General features: G+C 43.2%; 2 protein-coding genes across 5 annotated transcripts; one reads left to right on the top strand and one right to left on the bottom strand.

Moving 5' to 3' along the window:
* Positions 1-4: 4 nt before the first annotated feature.
* On the bottom strand, positions 5-12,608 carry LOC139384700 (threonine--tRNA ligase 1, cytoplasmic-like). The gene is made up of 19 exons (XM_071129530.1): positions 12,273-12,608; positions 11,828-11,917; positions 11,462-11,649; positions 11,105-11,228; positions 10,892-11,016; positions 10,623-10,740; positions 10,390-10,454; positions 7,880-7,958; positions 7,647-7,793; positions 6,077-6,175; positions 5,694-5,860; positions 4,890-5,052; positions 4,534-4,671; positions 4,317-4,394; positions 3,997-4,097; positions 3,549-3,653; positions 3,304-3,376; positions 980-1,094; positions 5-737 (listed from the first exon to the last, which is right to left on the bottom strand). The coding sequence occupies exons 1-19, from the start codon at positions 12,606-12,608 to the stop codon at positions 589-591; spliced, it is 2,460 nt and encodes an 819-aa protein (XP_070985631.1). The 3' UTR covers positions 5-588.
* Positions 12,609-12,852: 244 nt separating this feature from the next.
* Positions 12,853-23,725, top strand: LOC139384922 (serine/threonine-protein kinase ULK3-like). Of its 4 annotated transcripts, XM_071129829.1 has the most exons (17): positions 12,853-13,165; positions 13,386-13,527; positions 13,719-13,859; positions 14,047-14,167; positions 14,447-14,542; positions 14,888-15,031; positions 15,253-15,335; positions 15,731-15,886; positions 15,970-16,075; positions 16,267-16,307; positions 16,462-16,564; positions 16,804-16,868; positions 17,119-17,197; positions 18,209-18,249; positions 20,674-20,721; positions 20,855-20,918; positions 21,952-23,725. In XM_071129829.1, exons 2-17 carry the CDS (start codon positions 13,429-13,431, stop codon positions 21,966-21,968), a joined length of 1,404 nt encoding a protein of 467 aa, XP_070985930.1. In that variant the 5' UTR covers positions 12,853-13,165; positions 13,386-13,428; the 3' UTR covers positions 21,969-23,725. The 4 variants fall into 4 exon arrangements, with proteins under 4 accessions (XP_070985930.1, XP_070985928.1, XP_070985931.1 ...); XM_071129827.1 differs by having other exon boundaries at positions 12,868-13,165; positions 14,447-15,031; XM_071129830.1 differs by lacking the exon at positions 15,731-15,886 and having other exon boundaries at positions 12,881-13,165; positions 21,952-23,220.
* Positions 23,726-23,954: the final 229 nt, after the last annotated feature.

Here is a 23,954-nt window from a genome sequence, read left to right as displayed (position 1 = left end):
AACGTTGAGGCAATATTTTATTCCAAGATACTACAATCCAACAAGAGGACAGAGCTACTTCATGATTTTATTTCACATTTCCCAAAAGTGTTATTTGGCTTACATTGCAACCTTCTTTCAACAACCCAATAAATAATATTCTTATGACATCTTCTTTCATCCACATTCTATCCTTCAGATTAGTGTTAAAAAATATATATTATTGCATGGTCTTTCATACACTATTGCAGGGTTTCCCAAACTCGGTGCTGGGGCCCCCCTATGGGTGCACGTTTTGGTTTTTGTGGTGCTATGGCAAAAAAACACGTTTAGGAAACCCTGCACTACTGTACCAAATACATGATCCCCGATATTGTTTCTCACTTCCTGCACTATTCTTTCAAATTGATTAGACAATCAAAGAAACATACATATTAAACTACCCACAATACAGAAAGGGTCTGTCGAGTGAGTAGAAAAGATATTCTATTTTCAAACATAATACATTTAATCTACCCCTTTCCATGTTCATACTTCTAACAACAGACCTCTTGCATTCACATAAAATGTCTATTTTGTTATTCTTTTGTGAAAGAAAATGATCTCTTCTCAGAACTCCTCCTCAGCGTTCCGGCAGCGTGACTCTTTCAACAGGGTCAGGCGAGCCAGCACCTCAGAGACAGACAGCTCTCCATGAACCTTGTTGTCCCTCGTACGTACGTTCACGCTGTTAGTCAGCTTCTCTTTCTCACCGACCACTGCCAAGACACAAAGCACAAAGTAGCTCATAGTCCCCACACTGCCAAATCACAACACACACAGCTGCCCTAACACATTCGCATTTTCAACAACATTTCAGTAGTGATGAATACAATCATGTTTTTGGCAGCTGAAAGAAATCTGAAAATATTTGAGGGGATTTACTAGCAAACATTGTGATGGTAAAAGTCATGAATATATGAATGGCAAAAAAAAAATCTACTATAGTAATCCTTCTTACCCAGGATGAAGTTGTACTGGGCTAACTGGGCGTTGCGGATCTTCTTGTTTAAGAGGCAACTGGAGTCGAGATCAGCGTCTGCCATGAATCCAGCCTCCACAAACTGTTTACACATCTGAAGGACAGAATTACCACTCAGTAAAAAATTACGAAGATGAACTGATAAAATGGAACTGGCAACAGACATGCAGGTTCATATAATGATAGACAATGATGAATGTGCAGCATCATGAACAGGGCCAGCTTAATTCAGGGGCTTCCCGGGGCTGAAGCCCCTGGGCCCAGGCCCATGGGGGGCCCAAGAGGCAAATATTTTTTTTAAACAAAAAACAAAGAAAATATACTGAGTATATTATACATGCATAATTTAAAAAATATATTTACTACAACCGCAAACCACAATAGGACTCATCAGCCCGCTCTCAATAAGTGTTGACAGCCTGCTGCTGCCGCTCTGCTAATCATCAGATGGGGAAGGAGAGGAGGTAAGGGGCCCATGTGGGTAACTCGGGGCCCCTGCCTTTATTGGGTAACTGCATAAATAAATGTGACTGGTCAATTGTGTGAGCCCAAGCCTGTAAGAGGCATTCAAAAATAATATTACACTGAAGAAAAATATAAAACGCAACATATAAAGTGTTGGTCCCATGTTCACGAGCTGAAATAAAAGATCAAGACATTTTCCATACGCACAAAAAGTTTCTCAAATTCTGTACGTCCCTGTTAGTATTTATCCTTTGCCAAGATAATTGATCCACCTGACAGAAGCGGATTAAACAGCATGATCATTACACAGGTCCACCTTGTGCTGGGGACAAAAGGCCTTCCATGGCCTGCATACTCACCCAATGAGCATGTTTGAGATGCTCTGGATCTACGTGTACGACAGTGTTCCAGTTCCCGCCAATATCCAGCAACTTCGCACAGCCATTGAAGAGGACTGGGACAACATTCCACATGCCACAATCAACTGCCTGATTAACTCTATGCAAAGGAGATGTCGCACTGGATGAGGCAAATGGTGGTCATACCAGATACTGACTGGTCCACGCCCCTATTTTTTTTCTTTAAATTATACTTTATCCAACCACAGGAGCTGCTCTCAATGTTTTAAAATACACCACTGAGCATAATTTAGCCATAGAGGATCAATAGTTTAAAACAATAACAGGATTTATTTTTATCACATGCACATACAGGTATCTGCCAAAATAAAGGAAACACCAACATAGTGTCTTAAGTGTGTTGCGCCACCATAAGCTGCCAGAACAGCTTCAATGCGCCTTGGCATAGATTTTACAAGTGGACATAAACCATGAAAAAGAAACTGCACCCCAAACCATATACTATGAATCTCTTGTTTACTGAAGTGTTTCCTTTATTTTGGTATTTACCGGTATGCCTACAGTCAGGAAGGCTGCCGTTTGGACAGCATGCGCACCAAATATACAGCTTTTTGCATTGTGGCCATATAATCCATAGAAGGGGTTTGTAACCTCTTGCCCTGGCAATTTGACTGTTAAACTCATGGGTACACTAGCAATGGATGCCAGTTCTGACTAATGGGAACTGCCATCTATGGATTATATTTTTATGGTTGGTTGCAGCTGTCGGTTTGCCTTTTGCAGATTTCAAAATACAATTGCTGGAAAAACATACAGTTTGCCTACTGCTGAAAAGAGAAGACTAATCTGTAGAACCAATACAAATAAATTATTCTCAACTCCTAATTGTTTGCGAACAGCAGCACTGTTTTTCAAAGTAGCTCATCTTGAGATAGCCGATGTGCTCGTCACGGCAATAGCCAATCACCGTGAGTAGCTTATGGTTTAATCTTCATTAGTTGAGTCACTGGACATGTTATTTAGAAGCCTACTTTATTTATTTATTTCCTCCTAATATTATACAATCTGTGTGTCGCTTCATTGGCCTGGGTTATTGTTTGAATTCAAGACCAGCATGATCTCAGTTTGTCAGAGTAGCCACTCATTTTGGTCATTTTGGTCAGTTGTCTTCGGTCATGTAAAAGGCAGATTTTTTTTGGATCCTGATAAAAATAATATCACTGTGTGGAAATCTTAAAAACGCCTCTGCTCAACTGTAGCCTATACCACATGACAAATGTTATGACTTTATTATAAAGAAGCTTTTTCTTCAACACTAAATTTACAACGCATTGAATTTGCATCTTGGTACACAGATTTGTTTACAGAAAATGGTGTGCCGGGAAGTGGGAGGGCCTATGATTTCTTAATCCGGCCCTGATCATAAACTGTAGAAATATGAAAGGAAGACAAGTTTGAGAAATAGAAGGCTCGGATTACCCTCTTGGCATATTCTTCACAGGTAGGGTTGACAGGCACAAACATCACCTGACGTGGGGACAGCCAGAGGGGCCTGGAGAAGAAACACAATATGGCTGGATAAGTAGCAAATCAAAACACTATATATACACAAAATGAAGACATTTAAGAGCAGAAAAAACACACATATATATGACTTATTTTCCAGTCTATGATTGCATCTTATGTAACACTCAACAAATTCATTGGTCCTCTTTGCTACTCACCATTTCCCAGCGTAGTTCTCAGTGAGGATGGCTATCATCCTCTCCACAGAGCCCAGAATGGCCCGGTGGATGATGACCGGTCTCGCTTTGTCATCCCCGTCCTTTCTGCATGTCACAGGATTCAACATCAATATCAGTCACAACACCACTTCATGCTCAATTATAGCTACGTATTTAACTATTATTTATTCAACCTTATTTGTAGAAGTTAGTCTCATCGAGATGTCTTACCAGTCAAACATCTTTTTGAATATAATTTATACAGTTGTTTACAGCTTCATAATGTTCTCTACCTAATTAAAAATCAAACTTCAAACTATTCAAATCAATCAAACTATTCAGGTAAGAACTCGTATTGAAGGAGGGATTAATGACTAAACTTGCTTCCTATAACAGGATACAGACTCAGCATTGTGTCACGACTAGTTTGATTAGGTGACTCACTCACCCCACAAAGTTCAGGTTAAAGCGGATGGGAAGCTGGAAGTCCAGCTGAATGGTTGCACATTGATGATACCGGCCAATAGCATCTTTGATCTTAATGTCAATCTGAAATGGCACAAGAAAAGTATTACATGGTTTTCCTTCCTGAGAGTTTTAGACCTTATTTCATTGAAGGGGGAATGCAATATCTATCAGGGAAATATCCATGGCTATAATAGCTACAAACCTTTAATTACATTGATTTCCTGAGAATTCTAGACCTTATTTAATTGCAAGGGTGAAGAAAATGTATAGCAAGGAAATATCAGGTGCTGTAATACAAACCTTGGGTCCATAGAAAGCACCGTCTCCGGGGTTTAGTTTCCATGGCTCCCCAAACTCATTCAGGCTGTTCTCCAGTTGCTTTCAAACAGAGGGAATCAATTAACATACAATTCAAATATATCCTGGGTAATTTCATGCAAGTCATTCTTTCTTTAAAATTGTGTTTCCTTATGCAACATTTCAGGAATATTTTATGGACACGCATGTTTAATTGTACCTTCTCAGCCTGGTTCCAGACAGCGATATCTCCTAGGTACTTCTCTGGACGGGTTGAAAGGTGCAGCTGGAAAGAGAAGCCAAAGACGTCATAGACACAGCGGAGGAAGTCCAGACAGCCCTTCATCTCAGACTCAATCTGCAGGAGACAGAAAGGGAATACAGAGGGTCATCTGAATGGCAAGGAGGTTAAGTACCCAGCAGGGATGGGGTCAATTCCATTTCAAGAAAAACATTATGAAAATTGGAACAGAAATGTCCATTTACTTCCCGATTTGAAATTGACCCCAACCCTGGTACGAAGCTACTTTAATAAGATGTTCCTCTTCAATAGCTATAGCTGGTCTGGTCACCTACCTGTTCCATGGTGCAGAAGATGTGAGCGTCATCCTGTTGGAAGCGGCGCACCCTCGTAAGGCCGGTCAGTGTCCCTGATAGCTCGTTCCTATGGAGCACCCCGAAATCAGCCAGTCTCAGAGGCAGCTCCCTCCATGACCGAGGTCTGTGGCTGAACATCAGACTGAGAAAGAAGAGGATGGGAGGATCCAGGAGAAGGTGGATGGAAAAAGAGTGTGATGGATGAGAAGATATGCAGTTGAAGCAGTGAGAGTAGTTAAGGTTACATAAATGCTTTGAAAGTCCCTTCCTTATAAGCCATCATACCTTCATATTAACCAATAACATATAGGGAGGGCCAGTTTCCCAGACAAAGGTTAAGCCTAGTCTTGGAGTAAAGTCATTTCAGTGGATATTCTCCATTGAGCATGGTTTTTAGTCTAGTAAGTAATCAAGTATCCTTGCATCTCCTTTTTCTGCAGGAGAAATCAATGTAACTAAAGGTTTGTAGCTATTATAGCCATGGATATTTCCCTGATAGATATTGCGATATTGAGGCAGCTTGATGTAGAAGTACACACAATGGAGACGATGCTAGTCTACGGTGGGGCCTTACCCCTAATTTATCTTCTAATGCTGAGTTCCAAGCAGACTGATTGGGTCCCATTTTTACAGTTTTTGGTATAACTTGGCCGGGGATTAAACTGAACCTTCCAATCTCAGGGAGGACACTAACCACAAGGCCACGGAGCGAATTTTTTTTGTCCAGGGCCAGGCTTGACACATGTCCGGGAAATTGTCCCAATAACCAACGAATGTACCTACCAGTGTCCAGGACAGTTCATGGGCTTCAGTGCAAAGATGTCTTGCTCCACTGGGAAGGAGAACATGTTGTCGCTGTAGTGCTGCCAGTGGCCTGAAGTCTCCCACAGCTTACTGTTATAGATGTTAGGAGAGGCCACCTCCTGGAAACCTCTTCTACAGTATTCCTCCTGCAAAGTAAATTCACCAGATCACAGCAAGACTGAGTGGTACTTAACTTCAGCATTCTTTCAGTTACAAATCATCAAAGTAGTCCATGAACATGCTGTAATTGGGAATTCTACAGGTGGGTATTGTTGTATCTTGGCAGAAGATGGACAGATTGCTTCTCTGCCTTTTGGCTGTGACCAGGTGTAAGGGTTTGAGGCTGGTTGGTCTTGTCTTACTCTGATGAAGTCAGTGAGTGTGTTGTACAGGTAGGCTCCACGCGGGAGGAAGAAGCAGCTGCCAGGGCTCAGGTCATGGAAAAAAAACAGTTCCTGTTCCTGTTGTACAGTAGAGACATAGTGTAAGCTTAAAGACTTCACAGATTGACAGTTACAGATAGTGAGGCAGCTCCTCCTCTCTGTTGGGAACATGTTAAATCAAATGACAGCAAATCTGTCCATGAACGACACCCACAGACATGCCCTCTACTTCTAAACCTTCAACTTCTAAATGAAAAGGATCACACCATCATAGGAGTAACATGTTTAGACTTTGGCCCCCTGGATAACAATGAAAATAAAAGCAGCAATGAGTCCATGGTTTAATATAGAGATCAGTGTTGTAATCAGTTGTGGCCGGGCTGTGGGGCTGCTGCCATCTGTGTCTCCCGCAGGGAGGATAGATCCAGCCTGCCTGAGGACCAGCTGGAGCTCACATAGTATGACTCACTGATACATCATGCAGTTAGACACACAGCACCCCCCACAGGAACAACCAAGCAACAACAGTAAGCACACAGAGCTTAAAGCGTCCACGCAGATATTATGTTTGTGTTAGTTTTGGACTTCGGTAAGGGTTTTTTCGGCTGTTCAGGCACACAACATTTTTGAGGGCAGCCGAACTTCGAAAGCCAAAGTATACACCCCTTCGTCCATGAGTGGTCAACTTTAGGGATTCTTCAATAAAGTCTGTTGTCATTCAACTAGAGAGGACTCGTTTTTATGTACATTTTTTCATTGAGAAACACTGCACCAAAACATCTTAGTTAGATGTAGAATTGCACAACTAAGATCTCCTCTGCAAAAACGTCAAAATTAATAACAGATTTCTTTAGTTTTCTTAGATTCATTCTGAAAATGTGGAGGTGTATACTGGCTACGGAGTCTCAAAATGGCCAAACAGTACTATTTCCACTATTTTCTCATTTTCCAAGCGAAGGTTGGAAAACTGGCCGAACTGAAGCTTGCTGTCACCTTTAGGTCTGTTTGTAAAATACAGAGTAAATTAGAGTGATTTGTCACTTTCAATGTTGACAGTTGTGTAACTCACTTTGGATAAAAGTGACCGCTAAAATACACTGAACAAAAATATAAAAACGCAACATGTAAAGTGCTGGTCCCATGTTTCATGAGTTGAAATAAAATATCCCCAAAAAGTATTCGTCTGTAATGAAGCCCTTTTGTGGGGGAAAAAAATAATTTGATTGGATGGGCCAGTTCGTGGACCTCTGCCCTCCCAGTCACACCCATGGCTGCGCCCCTGCCCAGTCATGTGAAATCCATAGATTAGGGCATAATTCATTTATTTCAATTGACCGATTTCCTTATATGAAATGTAATTCAACAATAACTTTGAAATTGTTGCATGTTGCATTTATATTTTTGTTCAGTATATATTAACATAATATATCATTATATTAATTGAGGGTCTATTTCAATGGCTGTGTTCAGAAAACCAAACCACCTAAACCAACTTGTTGTCTTCCTCAGTCAACCCCCAAAGTGACCCCCCCCCACAGTGAGGACTAACCTTTCCAATCTTCCGATGGTCTCTGTTCCTAGCCTCCTCCTGAAAGCGTTCCCACTCTTTCAGCATCTTGGAGTCTGGGAAGGAGATGCCGTAGATACGCTGAAGGGTCTCCATGTCTGAACGGCCCTCCCAGTACGTAGAAGAGTTCTGTCGATATTACAGGAATGGAGATACTATGACACTGTTTTTCACCTTAAGAATTGGATATTGTAGTCTGTGTGTGCATCACATACCTTGTAGATCTTCAAGGCTTTAATCTTTCCTGTGTGTCTTACATGGGGCCCACGACACAGGTCAATCAGAGGCCCACATCTAAAACAGTAGAAAACTAATTTTAGCAGGGCATGGACCAGTGAGGGTCTTCAAATCAACAAATCAAAAAACAGTTTACCATAATATATTATAGACAAATCCCTCGCATTAGGCACATTTGTGACCGATTTAGAATTGTATGTACATTACAAAGATTTATGTGAAGGATTCAAAACAAGAGGGTATGAAGAAGAATTATTGGACAATTCCGTTAAGACAAACTGAATGGAATGCATTATTGCAACCACGTCAAAGGAATCCCTCTCCTCCCTCTTAAATTTTGTGTTGCCCTTCAGTCCCATTTCAAGATCGATCAAGGAAGTGGTTAATAGACATTTGCACATATTACGCAGCGACCCTAGCTTTGGTAAAGCCGTTTCAATTAGAGGTCGACCGATTATGATTTTTCAAAGCCGATACCGATTAATCTGACAATTTTTTATTTTATTTGTAATAATGACAATTACAACAATACTGAATGAACACTTATTTTTAACTTAATATAATACATCAATAAATTCAATTTAGACTCAAATAAATAATGAAACATGTTCAATTTGGTTTAAATAATGCAAAAACAAAGTGTTGGAGAAGAAAGTAAAAGTGCAATATGTGCTATGTAAGAAAGCTAACGTTTCAGTTCCTTGCTCAGAACATGAGAACATATGAAAGCTGGTGGTTCCTTTTAACACGAGTCTTCAATATTCCCAGGTAAGAAGTTTTAGGTTGTAGTTATTATAGGAATTATAGGACTATTTCCCTCTATACCATTCGTATTTCATTAACCTTTTACTATTGGATGTTCTTACAGGCACTTTAGTATTGCCAGTGTAACAGTATAGCTTCCGTCCCTCTAGTTAGCGCACGCTAACTAGCTAGCCATTTCACTTCCGTTACACCAGCCTCATCTCGGGAGTTGATAGGCTTGAAGTCATAAACAGCGCAATGCTTGACGCACAACGAAGAGCTGCTGGCAAAACGCACTAAAGTGCTGTTTGAATGAATGTTTACGCGCCTGCTTCTGCCTACCACTGCTCAGTCAGATACTTATATGCAACGCAGGACACGCTAGATAATATCTAGTAATATCATCAACCATGTGTAGTTAACTAGTGATTATGATTGATTGTTTTTTATAAGATTTAATAAGTTTAATGCTAGCTAGCAACTTACCTTGGTTTACTGCATTCGCGTACCAGGCAGTCTCCTTGTGGAGTGCAACGAGAGAGAGGCAGGTTGTTATTGCGTTGGACTCGTTAACTGTCAGGTTGCAAGATTGAATCCCCCGAGCTGACATGGTGAAAAACTGTCGTTCTGCCCCTGAACAAGGCAGTTAGCCTAGGAACGGTGGGTTATCATTGAAAATAAGAATGTGTTCTTAACTGACTTGCCTAGTTAAGTAAAAGGTATTTAAAAAAAAATTAAATTGGCAAATCGGTGCCCAAAAATACCGATTTCCGATTGTTATGAAAACTTGAAATCGGCCATTCCGATTAATCGGTCGACCTCTAGTTTGAATCCCTCCCGAGGTTTGGCTATAAGAGACACTCAAATTTACAGGATTGTTTAGTACGGTCAGATTTGCCTAATAAAAAAAGCATTGCATTTCATCTCTAGCATTCCTGATGGCAGTTTCCTTGTCACAACTGTCCACTCTTATGCCATGATCAGAGGGAACTCTTATCCACCCCATTCGAGTGGGAGGATAAAGGTTTGAGGTAGAATAACATGTAACACAAAATATGTTGTATATCTACTTAAGTGTGTTCCTGTGACTTTAATGTTGTGGGTAAGACCAAACAGGAACTTAAGACAATGATATGTGAGCATAAGAGCTCCATTCGAAACCATGATGGAAAAATAATTATCTGTTGCCAGAAATTTCAACAGCAATAATCATGAACTTAAGTGCCTTACTTTATATGGGCATTGAATTGGTGAAAGCGCCACATAGGATAGGAGATAGAAATCAATTACCTCTCCAATGAGAGACATATTGGATAGACAGCTTCGCCACTCTTGCCCCAGCAGGCCTTTAATGAGGAATGGTCTTTTTCTTGTTTTTTTGTAGTAGGTTATAAATATGCTAAAAATGTAGGTAATGACATCATGTCTATAGATCTCTATTTGATTGTCATGTTTCCCCTACAGCTCCCTCTGCTGGGATCTATTGATTGGGCCAATACTGGCTGAATTTATAATTATGCCCACCTGTGTGGTCTTCTTGGTGTGACATTTGGCTATTGCCTTGCACGCTGAAGGGCACATACCCGAAACGTTCGTGCAGCAATAAAAATGTCAATTTAAGTTAATTTACCGGAGTGCAGTCCTATTTTTGTTCTTCACCAACATGTTAAACCAGTCTTCTGAATAGTTTCTGTACACCAAATAATATTCAGTGATTTACAACTAAACATCAAGAGCTGCTTACCTGTAGACTGTTGTAGTGGGTGTGGTGACTTTCTCATTCAGAATGCGACACTTGAATTCGTTGTACTGAAAATATGGACGCAAACCGATAGGAAAAAAATAAATACCAATTGCTGCCGATCTACTCACAACCCCAATGAAAAAGAAACCTCTATTACACATTATATAATCGAGCTACAATCTTTCACCAGAGGGTGGAGAGATGCCAATGTAGTGCAGAGGTCCTCATCTCACCTTGAACATCTTCAGTAGGGTCTCCTTGCTGACCTCCAGCCTCTCGAAGGGCTGTTTCTCCTTCACCACAGACTTGCACAGCGCCTCCAGGTACTCAAACTCTGTACTCGACACACCCCTGGCCAGGACAGGACACAGGTCAAACAGAACCCTCAGTAACAACACACCTGTCATAGGTTACTCACTACACCAGCTCTGTATCATTTCTGCTCATTACTTTATTAAGGAGACTGGAAGCCTGTTTTTTCTTAACAATGATAGATGCTTACTGGGGTCCTTCAAGGAACATGTCATAGTAGAAGCCATTCTCAATGGGTGGTCCATAACACAGACAGCCTCCATAGAAACGCTCCATGGCCTCACCAAGGATGTGAGCACTGGAATGCCAGTACACCTGAAACAAGGAGCGGAAACATCTGTTACTACCTCCAAGAACAAAGACTATAGAAAGTATGATAGCCCAGAGGACACATTATACTCACAGCCTGGGCATCGTCATTGTCAAAGCGCAGGATCTCCAGTGAGCAGCTCTTCTCCAGAGGTCTATCCAGGTCCCACAGGTTCCCGTTCACCTGGGAAATCACTGCATTGTCAGCCAGGCCCTGGCTGAGAGAAATACAATATACCACCATCACCACATAGTTCTCATGTGTTGCTACAAACAATGGCAAAGAGAGGGGTGCAAACTGATGTCTCCAAGTAACATCATGATCCTCCTTGTCCCAGATTTGTCTATGCTGCCAACTTCTACGGACGTTTTTGCCATGACAATGGCCATATGAGTTGACCGCACAGCACAAAAAAAGATATGGGACAGGGATAAGCTCCAGATCCCTCACCTGATGCCACAGGCCAGCTGGTAGGGGGTAGTGACCCAGGCCTGACCCTCCACCCTGTGTCCATCTGGCAGCTCCACAGTGATGGGCTGGCTGTCTGCTGCTCTCCTGGCCAGCAGGGCATCGCTCTCCTTTTTCAGCTCCTCATACAGCTGCATGCGCTCCGAGATGTAGCCAGGCCACGGTTTCAGCTGGAAAGAGTAACATGGTGATTTATAGGAACTTAGGGAAAGAAGCTGGGGGGAATTATTTGGGTATTGGTAGGGATATTGCACAACTTTGAAGGAACGCTTGATTGCATGCACAGGACTTCTAGAATAGATGTAAAGGATATTGAACCTTTGCGGAGGTAATGTTCCTAATCATTACCTCTCTGCCACTGCACCCTCCCTGTGCCTTCTCTGGCTTCTCCTTCTTGTTGTTCTTATCAACAACAGGTTTGGTCTCATGGGTTGCTGCCTGCACAGAGGAGCAAAATCAAAAGTTTGGTTTATTGGTGAGCAAAAACATGCAAATATTGTCATTGACATTCCACTTAGTGTAAACCACAATAAGTATATGTTCTCTTATATCCATATGATATTCCATAAGCATGTTCAGGGGACTACACACAGAGCTGTCAACCAATTTCGAGACCACGGGCAGGGGAGGGTTAGGCAAAAGGTTGGCAACGTGGTTAGGTTTAAAATCAAATGTTAAGATAAATTGTATAAATGGGCGGGGTTTAGGCATAATTATGACTGTGGCCATGGAAGCTACAGGCCACATACAACAGCCACACAATTTACATGCACTAAGGTGGTTAGCTAGCTACCTTATTATTATCATAATTGCGGTTCTTTGGCTGTTGTTCTTTCCCCGTCTTCTTCTCCTGGCCTTTGTTTGTGCCCCTCTTGCCCTGTCCCTCCAGGGCGAGCTCTTCCTGGAGACCCCGGCGTAGGTGCACGAGACGAAATTTGAGCTTCTCATTCTCGCTCCGTAAGCTCTCCAACTCCGGAGAACTGGCGAGAATGCTGGCGACCTCTGGACCACCATGTAGCCCGTCTCGTAGGAGGCTAAATTCCCGAGTGAGGAGCTCTATCTGCACCTCTTGCGCGGTCAAACGTGCTGCCATGCACTCCGCCATCTTTAAATTACTATTCTCTTTCATCAGCAACTGGGAATAGAGTCTTCCTGTCATCAACAGTGAATGGGAATGGAGTCATAGCGCCCTCTTGAGCTTTAGAACAGTCAGTTAATGTCGGCTTGATTCTGCTATTGTAAAAGCCACATACATAGTAAGAGTTTTACTGTAGCAATTACTGATTACTATTTCAATAAATGTGAGATTGTCTTCTCTGGACTGCCTTTACAGATCAGGCCGAGTATTAAATATCAAACCGGTAGAGGGCAGTAGAACAATGTGCCATGGTTTGGAGCGTCGACCTGTTTTGATCAGCTGACGACGACAGCACGTTCACAGTGGAGCTAGCTAGCAGTGTAAACTATCATTCTGCAACTCACAGGCACCGGAGTGTGTGTATGGATGTGATTTGAATGTAACTGAAGGAGTGGGATGGTTGTTACATTTTTGTTTTATGTCGCCCTCTTTCCCGAAATGTTAATATTTTTGGTGTCAATACCCTGTACACCAATAGGTGTAGTCTGCCAATACAACTTTGAAGAAGAAGAATCATTCTGCAAATTCGGCAGTATTTATGAATGACGGTAAATATTTGTATAAATATACACATTTCTGAGAAGTATAGAAGACGGGCTTAGTTCAAAAATAATTGCTATGTAGTACTGTACAAGCTAGCACCTAGCTGCAACAGCCATTATTGTTGTCGTTCCTGTTTCACTTCAGTCTGGTCAGATGTAACGTTAAGCATTTATTTTGTAGGTATATTTGAATGAAAGAGACTAACTTCCTCTATATATGTTCTAGTGCACTTTGCAGCAACTTTGATGCAACTGTGAACATCATCATCATGGCTTCGAGCTTCGCCCCACCGAAACTGGCTGATTTCATTCTCACTGAGAGGCTGGGCAGTGGCACCTATGCGACAGTTTACAAAGCTTACAGAAAGGTACGCCATTCGTTGTAGACCGAGTTAGCTAGCCTATAAGTACAACTACTTGCATAAACAATACAAGTAAATAGTAGCAACTTCCTTAATAGAAATTAAGAGTTTTGAGACTGGCCCTGTAGCCTGGCTTCCAAACTGATGTCATGTCCCAGACTAGAGCATTGTTCAGTCTACTGGATCTGTCTGTGCAGGGGGACAACCGGGAGGTGGTAGCAGTGAAGGTGGTTGGGAAGAAGACTCTGAACAAGGTGTCTATGGAGAACCTGCTGACTGAGATAGAGATCCTGAAAACTGTTCGCCACCCTCACATTGTTCAGCTGAAGGACTTCCAGGTTTACAATCAGTTTAATATTTAATCAGCCCATCCCCACTCATATAAGTACATTTCATACAGGCTAACCTGACTCCCACATTGCTTGTCAGACAAGACCGCACAAACTGATCTGGGACTCAGCAGGCTACATTTCATATCCTTGTCTGAGTGAATTGAGTCTAACCGTGTTCTCTGCCATTGGTCAGTGGGACAGTGAAAACATCTATCTGATCCTTGAGTGGTGTTCTGGTGGGGACCTGTCCCGTTTCATCCACAGTAGGCGCTTGCTACCTGAGAGGGTGGCTCGGCTCTTCCTGCAGCAGATAGGTGAGTCACACCAAAGTCAGTATAAGAGTTGGCTATAAGTAACCTACATTCTTTAGAGCACTATTTAATGATGTTGAGCAGTTCTCTCTGTCTCCCACTCTCTCTCTTACTCTCTCTCCCACTGAAATCAATTCAATTCAGAAGACTTTATTGACTTGGCAAGTTAAATGACTTGCATTGTCAAAGTATACATATAACAAAAAATGGTGGGACCAACACCAATAAGGCATCTCTCTCTCTCTCTTACTCTCTCTTCTCTTGCTACATGTCTGAAAACAGCCTGCGCTCTTCAGTTTCTCCATAATCATAACATCTCCCATCTGGACCTGAAACCCCAGAACATTCTGCTCAGTGGTTCTGTCCTTAAACTAGCAGGTACAGCACACTGCCAAGTGCCACAATCACACTTACATACAGTATTCCTTATGGTCACATTTCTATCTTTATTAATCTCTTGCATTTCATCACCATGGGACTGTGATATGAATCATAGTTGTGAAATCATAGCAGTGCCAATATTCCTGAGGTTATTGGTGGCACCGTCTCTGCACTTTTCAGTTGTGACGTTTAAAATGATGGAATGCAACAGTTGCAGCACTGAATCATGCATTAGAGGATTTTGTAATGCTGCTACAAGTATTACCAGGTGTATCACAGTCTTGACTGAGGCTAGTCTAGTGCACTTTGCACTGAAACATTTTTGCCCTATGCTGTTGTCAGATTTTGGCTTTGCGAGTTACATGTCTCCGTGGGATGAGCAGAGTGCTCTGAGGGGCTCTCCTCTCTACATGGCCCCTGAGATGGTGTGTCGAAGGCAGTATGACTCCAGGGTTGACCTCTGGTCTGTGGGAGTCATCTTGTATGGTAAGAGCACAGATTTAAATGGATATCTATCTCCTCTCTCCATGCAATTAAATAGAACACTATCCCCTCAAGAACACTCTATGCTCTCTTAAGCACAAACCAGACATTTCAGTGACATCAAACTTCAACGTTACTGTTTTGAATGCCAAAGATGGTTTAAGTTTATATTGCTTTCTCACTTACTCTTATCATTTATTTGGTGTTCTTACTTCTGAATGTAGAGACACTATTTGGCCGTGCACCATTTGCCTCCAGATCCTATGCTGAACTGGAGGAGAAGATCCGCAGTGACAAGCCTATCGAGGTAAGCTCTGTTACATCTATCTAAAGAAATGTGTGGTAGCAATGATTGTTCATTCTGTGACTGCTGTTAGAAGAATCATTCTTTCCCCTGTGAGTATATTTGCTACCGCAGGGTGGCACACTTGCTCAATAAACCTTATCTCACAGTGCTTTCTTGTTGGAAGGGACACTCCTGTGCCAGAGTGGGTTCTACAGTCTCCTCCTCAATCCAGTGGTCAGGACAGAGTGTAATTAGTTGCAAGATAGAAATCATTTATTAGACAATTTAAAAAATATCTATATAACTCCAGCCACAAGTGGATACGCTGCATTTAAAATAATCAAGGATAACACAATATATGTTTTGCAACTTCTTATAAAATCATTGTGGTCCTCTGGTTGTGTTGTGTGTCCCAGCTGCCTGCAGGGGCCAGAGTGTCCAGGAACTGCAGGGACTTACTGCTGCGGCTGCTGGACAGGGACCCTGACACCCGCCTCACCTTCACTCAGTTCTTCTCCCACCCCTGGGTGGACCTCGAGCACATGCCCAACGCAGAGAGCCTGGGGAAAGCGGTGTGTGTGTGTGTGGGTGCATGCAGGTGTGTGAGAGAGAGTTAGGAGTGTTGGTGTGACTCGCTGTCTGTCTCCTTTTGCAGAAGGATCTGGTCCTGAAAGCTGTCCAGAAGGACCAGGAGGGGGATAGATCAGCTGCTCTGTCTCTGTACTGCAGCGCACTGGAGCACTTTGTCCCCGCCATTCACTGTAAGAGCAACATGCACTGCCCCTACCTGCCACAATCACAACTTCTCTCAGGTCTCTCATCTATATAATGTCTAATTCCGTACCACAGTCCAACATCAACTGAAAAGTGATACAAGCTCAGAGAACTGGAGATGACATAATCAGAACACTATTGGTAACTGTCTAAGAAATATCTTCTCTCCCCTTTCCAGATGAGACAGACAGACTGCGTAAAGATGCCCTTAGGCAAAAGGTACAGAGTACAAGTATATTTGGTCTATTGTATTTTCATACCCCAAAGGCTGGACTGAAAGTATTTGAATAACATATGGCATGGATGAAAAACACATGCTACGGATGACATCATAGAATGAAGTGAATGACAGCAATATAAACCCCTACTGCAGGTTAGTCAGTACGTGTCCAGGGCAGAGGAGCTGAAAGCTCTGGTGTCTGCAGACAACAGCCTCTGCTTTGAGCAGTTCAAGTCCACCAGAGACATCCTGAGAGGTAATACAGCTAACTTTACCCGTTGTACATCATGAATACCATATTTCATGACCCTTGTATAGAGGACCTAATTTAAACCCTACTTTATTTGAAGGGAACCTTCATAAGGACTTGATAACACATTCATAAGACCCAGAAGGAGCACGTTATCAAGTGTAACTGGGTTTTGTAGTACCTAGAGGAGATGTTCTGAGCAGGCCTCCGGTCCAACCCTTACTCTCTGTCTGTCCCCCTCTCAGAGATGTCCCGAGACCAACCACGGGTGCTGGCTGCTCTGGAACTGGCATCTACAGCCATCGCCATGGTAAGCTGAGGGGACTGGGTACCATGAGCAGGGCAGGGCATGATGATGGAGCTCTGGGGAGACTACCAGAGAGGAGTGAGAGAGCTGGGAGGGTGGTAGTGGCTTGTAGATGCTGTCTACAGCAGGATGGATTGAAGGCTGCTGCTATAGTGAAGGCTGTAGCTATGGGATCTAGGGTTTCTTGAGAGTGGACTGCTATGCCATAGTGGGACGTCTTCCCTTTTCATAACACACTTGTATTCCATTCCAGGAGGAGAATGGGATAGAGGACCATGATACACTGGCTCTGTACCAGCAGAGTCTGGGAGAACTACTGCTAGCCCTGGCAGGTAAGGTCAGCTCACTGAAAATCCCACATAGACTATATTAGTCCTTTAGATGTGGAAAACAATGAGTCAGTCATCATTGCGACATACAGCGTCTGCTGCATGGACTCTAACAAACACAGGTGTGATTTTACAACCCTGCAGGGAGTCCGGGAGTAACATAGTAATTCAATCTCCAGAATTAAGAGGCTATTACATCAGAGACCGCCCTGAGTGTCTGCTGTGTCTCCAGCCCTCAGCTTTGGCTGGCTGTTATTGTTATTAAAGAGAGATGGTGGCAGTGGTGGCCCATAATGGTCTCCTCTCCTCGGCGCTCTGGCTCAGTGTCTGTATGTGAACTAGACTCCTCTAGGCTGGTCTCTATTAGCCCTGACTCTACATAACCTCATCTGGGAGATGGTTCTAATGGTGGAGGGAGGCGAGGCAGGCAGGCGGGATGGGGATGATGCTGGAGCCAGATGTGGCTTTGAGCTTTGGATGAGACCTGGTGCCAGCTCCCTGTGTGTGGTATAGAGCTGCTCGCTGCCATCTGGTTTCCATTGAGAGCCCAACAGTTCATTTCTCAATGTTATTACACACTGGAAACAAATAAAAACTATTGTCTGTCTTAATAGAGAAGAAACGGCTTGAGTCATTAAATCATCTCCTGATGGATCAGGGGGATCGGGACCGTGGCACGTCAGTGAGACCAAGGGGATTGTGGGAGAAAACATTGTCCCTTTTGTGTCACTGTAGCCTATGGTTGATTACGTTCCCTTCCCGGAATGCCTTGCTGCTGGAGAATTGGTCCCCTCCTCCTCAGGCAGGCTAATTGAAGAAAGTCTGCTTCAGTTTCAAGGGTTCCCCCTGAGCCTCAGTGGACTATCACAACCAAACTGGCTCTGTAAATTACCCACTCTTGTGCAAACATGGTGATTGGGAGAGCAGTGATCCATCTCTTTCTATTCCCTCCACCCACCCTCCCTCCTTCCTTCTCTTTCTCCCTCTCCCCCCCGCTCTATGTCTGGCTTCCAGCTGAAGCCCAGGGGCGCCGGAGAGAGCTGCTCCATGGTGAGGTGAGTTACTGGAGGTGAGGTGGATGAGAGTGTTTAGGTGAGAATGTGAGGTGAGTTACTGGGGGTGAGGTGGATGAGAGTGTTTAGGTGAGAATGTGAGGTGAGTTACTGGAGGTGAGGTGGATGAGAGTGTTTAGGTGAGAATGTGAGGTGAGTTACTGGGGGTGAGGTGGATGAGAGTGTTTAGGTGAGAATGTGAGGTGAGTTACTGGGGGTGAGGTGGATGAGAGGGTTTAGGTGAGTTACTGGGGGTGAGGTGGATGAGAGTGTTTAGGTGAGAATGTGAGGTGAGTTACTGGAGGTGAGGTTGGATGAGAGGGTTTAGGTGAGTTACTGGAGGTGAGGTGGATGAGAGGGTTTAGGTGAGAATGTGAGGTGAGTTACTGGGGGTGAGGTGGATGAGAGGGTTTAGGTGAGTTACTGGAGGTGAGGTGGATGAGAGGGTTTAGGTGAGAATGTGAGGTGAGTTACTGGAGGTGAGGTGGATGAGAGGGTTTAGGTGAGAATGTGAGGTGAGTTACTGGAGGTGAGGTGGATGAGAGGGATGTGAGGTAAGGGGGTGAGGAGAGACCTGGTTCAGTGCTCGCCGTAACAGCACAGAGCACCTGAAGACATACACACACCAGGTCTCTGAGACCAAACAAGCACAGCTATATCTGGGACACAACACCCAGGAGCATTCTCTGGTAGTCACGTGAATGTTTCCCTGAATAAAAGCTACGAACGTAATAGATCAGTGACACTGCAGTTTGGTGTACATATATATCAGTCATATGACACTATAATGGTACCCACTGCACTAGCAATGGTCAGGTGAAATAGCCAAGCTTTTCCCTTGACATTTAGTTGGAGAGGTATACTCTTACAACGGTTACTTCAGTTAGTTTGACTGTATTAATATTCAGTGGTAAAGGAAAGTTATTATTTTGTGTTTTGAGCATTTGTTTTGCAAGCAACCAGGTCAACAACACGCAACAATGTTTCAACAACAAACCCCAGAGGGAGAGAGATTTAAAGCTGGGCTCATAGACCTCCCTATTTGAAGTTTTATGGGCGCTTGGCTTAAGTAAATTCAGATGCGGCTGTAATAATCGAATGCTGGGGAGGACTGCAGATCGAAAGCATGTGTGTGAGAACACAAAGAGCCCCGACTGCAGCTAGGAATGGTCTCCATGTGTGTTGGTTCATCTCTTGAGCACAGTTCAGCATTTCTTAACTCGGCTGTAATTCCCAGTTCAAAATGCCTGGGCTTATCATATACAGTTGAAGTCGGAAGTTTACATACACTTAGGTTGGAGTCATTAAAACTCATTTTTCAACCACTCCACAAATTTCTTGTTAACAAACTATAGTTTTGGCAAGTCGGTTAGGACATCTACTTTGTGCATAACGCCAGTCATTTTTCCAACAATAGTTTACAGACAGATTATTTCACTTATAATTCACTGTATCACAATTCCAGTGGGTCAGAAGTTTCCTGCTTTGCTGCAGGAGGGACTGGTGCACTTCACAAAATAGATGGCATCATGAGGGGAAATTATGTGGATATATTGAAGCAACATCTCAAGACATCAGTCAGGAAGTTAAAACTTGGTCGCAAATGGGTCTTCCAAATGGACAGTGACCCCCAAGCATACTTCCAAAGTTGTGGAAAAATGGCGTAAGGACCACAAAGTCAAGGTGTTGGAGTGGCCATCACAAAGCCCTGACCTCAATCCTATAGAAAATTTGTGGGCAGAACTGAAAGTGTGTGCGAGCAAGGAGGCCTACAAACCTGACTCAGGTACACCAGCTCTGTCGGGAGGAATGGGCCAAAATTCACCCAACTTATTGTGGGAAACTTGTGGAAGGCTACCCGAAACGTTTGACCCAAGTTAAACAATTTAAAGGCAATGTAAACTTGATGAAATAAATAAAAGCTCAAATAAATCATTCTCTCTGCTATTATTCTGACATTTCACATTCTTAAAGTAAAGTGGTGATCCTAACTGACCTAAGACGGGGAATATTTACTAGGATTGAATGTCAGGAATTGTGAAAAACTGAGTTTAAATGTAATTGGCTAAGCTGTATGTAAACTTCCGACTTCAACTGTAAGAACACCAGCCTTGAAATAGTTGGAAGGTTAATAAATGTTATAAATACATTTTACAGCTGTAATCTTACTTTGGGTGTAATTTGATAGTATTACAGCCTTGGTGCTGAGGTTAATATGATATAAAATGTTGGGAGTCTGGGTGGATGCAGCTGCCTCTGTCTCGGTCAGGATGATTATTCTACCACAACAGATCTGTTTTTTAAAGGGTCATTATAGGAGGCCATCCACCTTGGTCTACCCTCATCATCATCACCAGACGTTATAGAAAGGAGAATGTGGATGACTGTAGATGGATTACATACTTAACACCACCTCTCACTTTGCAGATAAAGAGCCTAATGACCAGAGCTGAATACCTCAAAGAACAGATCAAGGTAGGAATGGCGATGACTTGACTTTAGTAGATATAAACCCTGTAGGTTTGTATTTGTATCTCAGTGTGTTTAATCCCAAGCAAACATTTTGGTCCATGATTTTGAGTCGTATCATCTTTTGTGTGTCTTTCAGATGCTGGAGACCCAAAAAGATGTGTCAATGGACAGAGAGCCTCTATCAGAATCTGTGAGAAGTTGTGAGTATCCCTGTGAGGGTAGCATAGTATTCACATTTCCCCTTAGATATTGTGTACGTGCTGGTGTAGGGGTGTGCGTCACAGAACGTCCCAGCAGAGGGGCTTGCAGCTATGTAGACTGGTCAGTGGGATATACCAGGGGTTAAGTGAAAAATGGCCACCTGTAATGAAATTTCCCTTCAGTGGAGGTTTTTCCACTAGTTAAACACAAGCCGCTCTCTTACCATGCTGGCCTCCCCGTGGGAGCGTCTGGATCTTTGATTTCAGCTCAGTCTTGCATAGCGCTGGGCTGCTCTGCTCTCTGACCTCTTATAAAACCCACCTTGTGAAAGCAAGACTTGGATTGAACCAAGAAGAAGAACTCCCCCCCCAGTCACTACACACACACATGCATAACACACACAAATGCACAACGCACACACATGGACAACACGCACACTAGCTGCGAGGGAGGGAGTTAGTTGATATATAGTAGAGCCAGACAATATCCTGTTTCGAGTTAGAAATTCCAGAGGAATTATGTGCAAAGGGGGTTCAATGAATTTGGAACAGATTCAGGTTTCATAAACATGGCTTGTTACGTAGCTGTTATTTTAACACACCGGCGGCCACAGTCAGCCATGTCATGTTGGCAGCTCTCCAGCTGGAGGGGTCACAGCAATGCCCAAGACTGTCTGGCTGGTGACCTTAAACTACTACTACGCTAACTACAAACAAAGCAGTAAAGTCTAGGCCTAATGCTCTCAATCGGTATCCTAAATGCCACCCTATTCCATACGTAGTTCAGCCCGGTCAAAAGTAGTGAGCTATGTAGGGTGCCATTGGGTACACAGCCTCAGTCTCTGAGCTTGTCCCATAATACAGGACAGTAATACAGCCATTATACCTTTTTATTGCCATGAGTATTGAATAGATTCAAAATCTTAATTACTCAACAGAAATCTACTCACAGATCAGTACTGAGGTAAGCCATGTCTATATGATGATAATGCAGTCTCTAACACATCTGTCTGTCGATGCTCGCCCTCCTCAGCATGCTGTGTGCAGTGAGCCAGCCTGGCAGTAGGAACCAGAGAGAGGGGCCATCGTGCCTGCGGAGCCCCAGACCCCTGCACCTCTACGGGTCAGGCTAAGGAATCCCTCAGGCCTCTGAGACCATGGCCTCAGTGGTCTCGCGTCACCCTACTCGTAAGTCTCAATCATCGCGCGGCTGTTGTTTCCCAACAAACATGAGAATGCCTGGAAATGGAGGCAATGGCGTCAGAGACAATCTACCCTGTTATTACTCTGCCTGGACTTCAACTAGCAGCTTGTCAGCCTTGCATCCCCCTCACCAACACAACACAGAAGACTGTCACAGTCTCGAGTCACTGCTCAGCCTCAAAGCCCTCCTGCCTAACCATTCATATGGAAATGCTGGACAGCTTGTATGCTAATACTGTACTGTTATGATAAACTAGTGCTGTATCATGTTGTTGTGTTATGTTGCAGGATGAATAAGAGTAATAATGAGCCTCAAATGCTTGTAGTTGCACAATAGATGGCGACTTGAACTCAGAATGGCTACTCAGCATAGCAAGTTTGTAGTCTGTAACTGATGGGAGTTATCGAAATGTATCATTAATATTTGGGAAAGCTCTTCTGGCGTCTGTCGCCACACACACACACACGCGCCTGCGCACACACACAAACAAACTAAATCCATTTTCTGTGGCCTGACCACAGTCTCACCACGCTCTCTCTGCTGATGGAGCAGCCTCTACCACTATGAGAGGAAAACTGGAGAGGTGCGGCTGCTGCCTTATTTACTCTGTAGACTTTCATTTACTTTTGGGTTGGCACCGGTCAGGATGAAGGCATACAGTAGCAACTGTGAAGTCAAGGCGTGCTTCACAACTCAGCCTGCTTTAGTAGCCTGCCAAAAGGTTGGACATTTGGTGACAGGTTAACAGTTACTGCTGTTGTGTGTCTTTTCCTTTCTGTTTGATTTCAGTGAGCCAGGTTGTGTGCATGAATCTACTTTCAAGGGAACTTTCAGTATTTGTGAATAAACTGTACCATAGGAGGCGATCTGCTGTTTAATCAGGAAATTGAATGGTGTAACTGAAAAGGAAGGGATTGGAAAGAAATGTCTGTTGAATTGAGAACTGACAATTGTGTATTGTTTTTGTTGAAACATTTTGTATGGGTATGATTTTATAAATTATTTATTACCGTAAAAGGCTGATTCAATTGAAATAAAATTGGTATGTAATGTGTTGTCATGGCCTGTATTCATAAATTAAAGTGCCTTTGGAAAGTATTCAGGCCCCTTGATTTTTTTCCACATTTTGTTATGTTACAGCCTTATTCTAAAATGGATTAAATAAAAATCCTCAGCAATCTACACACAATACCCCATAGTGACATCACAATACCCCATAGTGACATCACAATACCCCATAGTGACATCACAATACCCCATAATGACAGTGAAAACAGGTTTTTAGACATTTTGGACACACAAAAAAATAGACAACTTATTTACATATGTATTCAGACCCTTTGCTATGAGACTCAATTGAGCTCAGGTGCATCCTGTTTCCATTGATCATCCTTGAGATGTTTCTACAACTTGATTGGAGTCAACCTGTGGTAAATTTAATTGATTGGACATTATTTGGAAAGGCACACACCTGTCTATATAAGGTCCCACAGTTGACAGCGCATGTCAGAGCAAAATCCAAGCTATGAGGTCGAAGGAATTCATAGAGCTCCGAGACAAGATTGTGTCAAGGCACAGATCTGGGGAAGGGTACCAAAAAAAATCTGCAGCTTTGATGATCCCCAAGAACACAGTGGCCTCCAATCTAAAATGGAAGAAGTTTCGAACCACCAAGACTCCTTCCTAGAGCTAGCCGCCCTGCCAAACTGAGCAATCGGAGGAGAAGGGCCTTGGTCAGGGAGGTGACCAAGAACCCGATGGTCACTCTGACAGAGCTCTAGAGTTCCTCTGTAGAGATGGGAGAACCTTTCAGAAGGACAACCATCTCTGCA

This window comes from Oncorhynchus clarkii, chromosome 26, assembly GCF_045791955.1.
Source record: "Oncorhynchus clarkii lewisi isolate Uvic-CL-2024 chromosome 26, UVic_Ocla_1.0, whole genome shotgun sequence".
Classification (NCBI taxonomy): Eukaryota; Metazoa; Chordata; class Actinopteri; order Salmoniformes; family Salmonidae; genus Oncorhynchus; species Oncorhynchus clarkii.
This window is presented reverse-complemented; position numbering and strand designations above follow the sequence as displayed.